Raw genomic sequence first — 7341 nt, forward strand, 5'->3', positions numbered from 1 at the left:
CACTTTAATGCTGTGGGACGAACTAAATTAAGTCATAAAACCTACCCTCCTTAATCAGTCGCATGAAAACTTGTGATTAGTCAATTTGATTATTGAAGCTCAACCACAACATTTGATGAAAAAACAAGCATGGGTAACACTAGCACAAACATTGACCTTCATCAGGTTGGGAGTAGGGTTATTTCTAGAGTAACTCACAGATGGTTAAAAATAGGAGGTTCACATTATGCTCAATTGCTGCATAGCAGACGCCTTAAATCTAAATTCAAACACTTGATTACAGTAAGTTGGGCTTTTAACAATACAAAAAAGGAAGAAAGAAGAAGAATTAGCTTTCTGCTCGTATCGATTTGCCTTCTTCTAACATATGTGAAGGTTGACGCGGTGACTAGGATTTACAGGGAACAGGTTTGTGCAGAGCACAATGGAGACTAGAGAAACTAGCACCTGTAATCTAAAAGAAAATTTTCTTTCATCTAAAGGATTATGAGGTACCCTCACCAATCATGACTGTAATGACAAATCAATATCAAATATGGAGTTAAGCAGGTAATCTGTAATTGAACCAGTAGAATACGTTAAGGGCAGCAGCGGTAGTCACCTCCTGGTTTGAGCACCAATAAAAAGATCTGCTCGGTCATTACAGATTAGAAGACGAGGCTCTCGGTCTTCGTTTCTTTTTAATGGTAAAAATCATTGATTAGGATCAAAAGCTTCAAACCGTTTCTTAAAATCTTCTACCATCTTCGTTTCCTCTTCTTTACCAAGCATACAATTTCTCCAGTCAGCTTTATCAGCAATGTTCAGCAAGCCTGCCAAAACCTGCATAACATTCCATTAAATCAGTTTTTAACGTGGCAACTCCATCTCTGAATCCATGTTCCTTTGAAAATGGAAAACAGATATCCTTAACTTAAAAAAAAAAAAAAAATTAAAATTAAAATTAGAATATGTAAATTCCTATGACTTCCATGAACATTAAAAATCTTGTGCACCAGAACATTAACAATAACTAGTCTGCGTATTTAAGAAATTGAAAATCATGATTTGAAAAGTCAAACAGGGAAGCATACTAATAAAAATCAAAGTCAATTTGAAATTAATCACTTTAATCTAGCATCAAAGGAAAATTATACTGCATACCATAGCTCCCTACTACTCCAGTGTAAGACCAAAGAGTCAGACATTAATTAATCAGTGATTTTCTATCAACTTAAAATGAAAAGAAATTCAAAGGAAAAATCATTGTTAAGCATTAGCTCCTTGTCCTTCACATGAAATAATACCAGATTTACACCAAATAAAACAACACACATGCAGCTATTCCACAGACAACAGGATAATATAGATGATCCTTGTGTAAAACATAGATGACACCCCATTTCTGTAAGATTTAAAAGGGCAATCAACCAGAAAATAGAAAAGGAAAAATGTATGGCTATCTCAGAGTTGCTTATATATGCTTACGTATTAATGTTACAGATTTACCTAGATGAGAAGGAGAGGGTGGGTACTGGAGAAAACTCATGGCTTAAAAACCATAAATAGGTGCGCAGATAATAAAATGAAACCACACTTAAGAATATAACATTGAAACTATCAGCCATATTGCATTGGAAACCATACATATTACTTAACTCACTTCCCTTGACATGTGTCCAGGCAGAAAATCAGCAAAATCTCAAACCCAGTAGTTCAATTTGCGTATCTTACCTCGCGTCCAAATTGAGCTGGAAATCTTTCGTTCTCCTCAATTAAATGTGACAGTACTGTACCTTCTGGGAGCTCCACGTAAAAGAAACTACAGTTCCTGTCAAACTGTGCCCTCAATGATCTTCTACCATCGGAACTTTTACTCGCTGCCCAAAAAAAAAAAAAAAGAACAGAGATGCATGTAGAAGTTAAGGATACATCATATACTGCTTAATAAATTGGAACAAGCTGAACAATTCCTTATTGGTCAAGGTCACGTTGACAGAACACTCCCAGGAAAGAAAGAAAAGTAGCTGAAGATACTTTGAGCTTGTAATACATTTCAAGCTTCCATAACTTCTCAAGTCTGATTATCGGTTACGAACAGGCAATATGTAACACAAAATTCATGAAAATGGAAAACTTGAAGCATCCAGGTCACAATCCACAATAAAGTTAACATTAAAAATATGGAATACATACTAAAAATAATAAAATGAAACTCACATTTTGTGGCCAAAAATTTAAAACCCAACTTTTCTGCAGCCAAGTTAAATATATCTTGAACAGCAGCTGCCTTGGATGTTGGAATAGGAACAGCCTGCACAGAGGAAATAGACAATAAATGAAGAAAGTAACTGCTAAGATCCCATAAACATGCTGTAAATTTGGCAAGTATTTTCTCCACAATTAATTGGCAAGCAAATTAAAAAAATGTCAAACACTTACTATTTTGTTGGATAAGTAGAAAATACACTTATGAGTTTGTCATGTGCACTAACTGCACTAACTTATATTAATTATTACAGAGGGCAACAAGATTTGAATTTTTTCCAAAGGCATAACACAGAAATGAAAAAGTGCACAAGTGAATGTTATGTCCTCTGGAGAAGTTATATAATGAACAAAAAATGGGAATAGAAAGATGCATCATTGACTTAAAACATTATCTTCATATAGAAATAACAACTAATATGGTAAAATCAGCATGCATTTATAAGCAACTCATCCATTCACAAATTTAGACATCTGGTTGTCACACTTGTGGCATTTTCATTTAAATACCTGAAGATTAGCATGAGTACCGCGTTTGGAAAGCCACTCAAAGAAAACAGCTTCTTTCCCCTGGTTTTTATAATACATCATGAGGCTGTTCTGGAACCTACCAAGCTCCTTTTCACATTCGGGGGAAGTAGAAATGGTGTTGGGTACATGCTCAACAGGTATTACCAATACATGGTCTTCAACAAGTGGACCTTTGGGCAGCGCACAGTAGTAATATTCTCCTACACTAACAATCAGATGTGACTCAACACTGGGGCTTGACAAACAAAACCAGCATTCTTTTGATCTGCAATCAATCACAGGGCACGCCATTGACTCATCATTACAAAATTCTATAAACAACATTGAGTTACAAACTCAAAGCAGTGAGAAAATGAATGCAAACAATCTACCTATTAACAAAGCAAACGAATAAAAATGACATAAAACAGTGTAAAACAGAATGCAACGACCTGACAATTCCATATGAAGAGTAACTTCAGGGAAGCACCAACCTGTTGGCACTTGCATTTTCAGATCGATGTGTCCTCTGAGAGTCATCATTTTGTAGGCTGTGTTTATAGCTGCATTCTGGACCCTTTTCACATTTTCCTTTGATAATAAAATCAAGACAAACACCTCTCAAACACTGCTCTCTCGCATCAGTATCATGTCGAAAGTTGCATTTTTCCCCACGTGGGCAAGACCCAGAGTATATAAATTTAAAACACATCTTATCACCATCACCACCTCCATGTTTCTGTCGCTTTTGAGAGACATCGTATCTCCAATATTGTGAATCAGAAACACTATCACTCGGCCTCTTTGCAGCTTCTTTTGAATGAGACCCTTGATCCAGAAAAGTGTACGGGGATAAGGTAGTATTAGGTGTCTTCATGCTTATATCAGCCGCAGACATGGTAGCTGCTGGTGTAGGAGAAAGTGCATGAATAAATTTCTGTGAAGATGGTACAGAATCCATGAGTTATTAGAAGAAAAAAAGCTTATCTAAAGGTAGAAGCAAGTAGTGACAGCTCATTAGCATCAGCTGAAGCACATATCAACCTTCTAAGGAGAAAAAAAAAATGGTCCTAAAACATCTCATTTCCAAAGAACTTAGAGTGCAGAGTTCAGCTCAAGTGTGATCCCAATCACTAAAATATCTGATTCCTGAAATCTATTCAATACTTATTTTGCAGGTAAATATAACTATCTAAAAAGCACTTCTCTTATCGCACAATGCTCGAATACGAGGACAAAACACTCAGATACAAGCAGCTATAGCTAACTGAAGTAGTTGAGGGATTCTCAATTTAATCACCCGGCCATTCCTTGACTACAAAAGGAAAATTGTTAAGGACAACTGCTTATCCATGATTTTTGTTGAGTGAAAGAACAAGTGGGTGTTTTGACCATGTCCACTCATGTCTGACACTCTGTGATAGTCTTCAATAAGAATATGCCTTAATTGCTAATATAAGTTAAAACAGGTTGAGTTTGATATGCCATGGTTAGCACATATGTTTAATATCATAGATGAATACATACATATATATATATATAGAGAGTGCACCCTGCCTCATGTCTACAGTTTCTTACTTTGATACCGTGTCTCTGCATCCAGACTTGATACTCGTCAAAATCTAAAATTTCAGTGAGATAGTAATCAAACCTGTTTTTCTTTGTTTCCAACAGGGGCAAGACCCAAGAAGCGAGTCACATGCACAGCATCAACATTAGAGTAAGGCTCACGAGCATAGAATACACCCTTAGAACCTGCAATGTGATAGCTTCGCAGAGGACATTATTAATTAGAAAGATAAACCATCATTTATGTAGGATAGTAAAACTAAAGTTATATTCGGCAGTGGAGATGCCAGAAAGCAATAAAAGAGTATTGAAATATGCAATAGGACCGCATCTCAATTAACAGAAGCTGCTTTCCATCAGCCCAACTGTACACAGCGTAGATCTTGATCACATATAGACATAGATGATAAAAAAACTGATCCACTTTAAAATCAAAATTGTTGAGTGATTTCCTACAATCTTCTGCTAGCTACAAAACACTGTCTTTCAATATTAATACACAAATGGACTGGATATACATAATTCCTGACATTAGGATAACAAACCAGATACTAAAATTATATAGCAAGTGTCAAGAAACCATGACATCTTTCAAGGGTAAGGTAAGAGAGGGATGAAATGTGTTAGAGCAACAGGGATGTTTCCATCCCAAGAAGCATCTCATTTTGAACACCAATTGAGAATTTACACATTTTCATTTTATAAAAGCCTGAGAACCTCAACAATTTAACATGGGGTAGAGGTGCTCCATTACAAAAATGAGAGAGGCAAAATATTTTCCGAGATTTGAACCTTTTCAGTCTGTTTCATGATACAGAAAAGGCATCAAAAATCAGGAACAGAATGGTAAACTAGTGGGCTATCACGATATTCATTCATGCACATAGATTGATAAGTAGTAGTCTCCAAACATCACGTACCGTGGTTTGATCTCTGCCACCAACTCTGATACTGTACTATCAGTATTCGATGAATCTGAGATTCCTACTAACATATCAGATGCAGCTGCTTTGTTTGTGACCCCACTTGGCCATTCATTAGTGAAAATTGATTAAGCAAAATCAAGCAACCGGACCATGGAACTAGTAGAGGAAGAAAGTAGTATCAAAAAGGAAAAGCTACTAGAAAAAGGCACACAACATATAAGAAAGCAAGGATATGTTAAGAACAAGTCGACAATTCCAGGTTCCTCTGCTAATGCTCGCAATGCATCGACATCATCTTGACTATATGTACCAAACTGCTGACCTTCAGATGATTGCCTTCCAGATAAGTATGCCACAGATAAACCTAGACATGAGTGCAGTTGATCAGCTATGATGAGAAAATGATAATTACCAAACTCACTATTAGTGCAACTAGCAGTTTGGGTCTACCAAAGCCGTTAACATCTATAGAGGAATTGTACACGCCTCTATATTTGTTCTCAAAACAGAAGTGCTATAAACTGAGCCTGGCAGGTCTTTTGGCACTGTTTAACAAGCATTCAAATAGACAAAGGCACGATAGAATGAAAATGCAATTATTTTTGTTCTTTGTATTTGTTTGAAACCGAAACAATTATATTTTTTTAAATTATTAAATAAAAAAGGACCAGCAAGAGTGTCTTTCGGATAACCATTTGATTGATCTACTTTAGAGAAGCACTATAAATGCATTTTCAAGAAACATTTGGTAAACGCTTTTCCACAAAGTGCTTCTAGGTCAGGGTGTTATTGTAGGAAGACTCTATTTGGTATAGTTTTTCAAATAGAGATTATTCAAGAAGAACTTTTATAAAATTTTTACCAAAAATATTATAGTTGTTTGGTTGTTGATGAGAGTTTTATAAAAATTATAAAATTATTTTAATAGACAAAGTTTTTAAAATTATATTATGAAAAGAATGAAATAAAATTGTGAAATAAATAAATAGTATTTGAAGCTCTAAATTTGAGTTTTTACTGATAAAGGTAAAATAACTTATTTAATCTGCATAAACTCTACTCAAATGCAACCAAACAATATTAAAATTTTAAAAAAGAGCTTATGAGATTAACTAAGTACTTTTGATCATAAGGCATACTGCGCAAAGTATTTTTCAACAGAGAAATGCATTTGAAGGATATAAGATTAAGGGCTTAGCTAGCTACTCATAATCCATCACATTCTCATTAAACAAGGGGAAAAAGGAAGTCGAAGAGCATTACCGTGGAGGGTGAAGTTGCCGCTGCCTTTCAACCAGAACAAATTATCGGTGACTTTGAAGCCGTCCATCTTGAAACCTTGATTGGCGGAGTTCTTGGAAGCAGCAAGTAAGACCTTGGCGGCGCCGACGCCGTAGTCGCCGATGAAGTAGGTCGGGATTGGAATCTCAGAGCGGCCTTCCACATAGTTCATGAACTCATCCAGCAGCTCCGACGAGTCTGGAAAAAACTGGCCCACGCACAGAACCGCGTCGAATGGTCCTGCTGATTTGTTAACCTGGAATTTGTCAAATCAAATTACTATTTGCATTATGTATAATTTGAATTTTCAGAAAGATAAACAAAGTCAAAGCAGACCGATTGAACTCGCTTAAAGAGCTGATTGAGGCGCCCTAAAACGTCGCCGCAGAGCAGAATTCTAGGAGGAGACATGCGTGCTACTGCCTGTGCGAGAAACGGGTTTGCTTGGTCGGTTTGAGTGATCTCCCTTTGGGCGGCTCTCTGAACTCTCTGAATAGGGATGGCAACGGGGTCAGATATGGGTTGGATCTCCTCCCTCCAAAATCAGATTCATAAAAAAAAAAATTAAGATTGGTATCTGCTTCAAATTCGTCGTAAATTTATATTTTTCGTTTCATATTCAGTTTAAAAATAAATAAATATCATATTTACTTTAAATCTAAAAAAATTTAAAATCTAAATATATTTTAGATCTATTATGAATTTTAAAACTCAATAATAAAAAAATAATTTTTTAGAATGAAAATTAAAGATTAAAATGTTTTTATAACAAATAAATTATATAATTTATCTTAAAATATAATAAATA

At 35.5% G+C, this 7341-nt stretch overlaps 1 protein-coding gene across 1 annotated transcript; it reads right to left on the reverse strand.

The window, feature by feature from the left end:
- Positions 1-201: 201 nt before the first annotated feature.
- On the reverse strand, positions 202-7137 carry LOC18054432 (zinc finger CCCH domain-containing protein 64). The gene is made up of 10 exons (XM_024177599.1): positions 6870-7137; positions 6516-6789; positions 5487-5616; positions 5247-5366; positions 4409-4526; positions 3252-3694; positions 2758-3043; positions 2200-2293; positions 1714-1859; positions 202-822 (listed from the first exon to the last, which is right to left on the reverse strand). Exons 1-10 carry the CDS (start codon positions 6942-6944, stop codon positions 694-696), a joined length of 1815 nt encoding a protein of 604 aa, XP_024033367.1. The 5' UTR covers positions 6945-7137; the 3' UTR covers positions 202-693.
- Between the last annotated feature and the right edge of the window lie 204 nt (positions 7138-7341).

This window comes from Citrus clementina, unplaced genomic scaffold (genome assembly GCF_000493195.1).
Source record: "Citrus clementina cultivar Clemenules unplaced genomic scaffold, Citrus_clementina_v1.0 scaffold_1, whole genome shotgun sequence".
NCBI classification, from domain to species: Eukaryota; Viridiplantae; Streptophyta; class Magnoliopsida; order Sapindales; family Rutaceae; genus Citrus; species Citrus x clementina.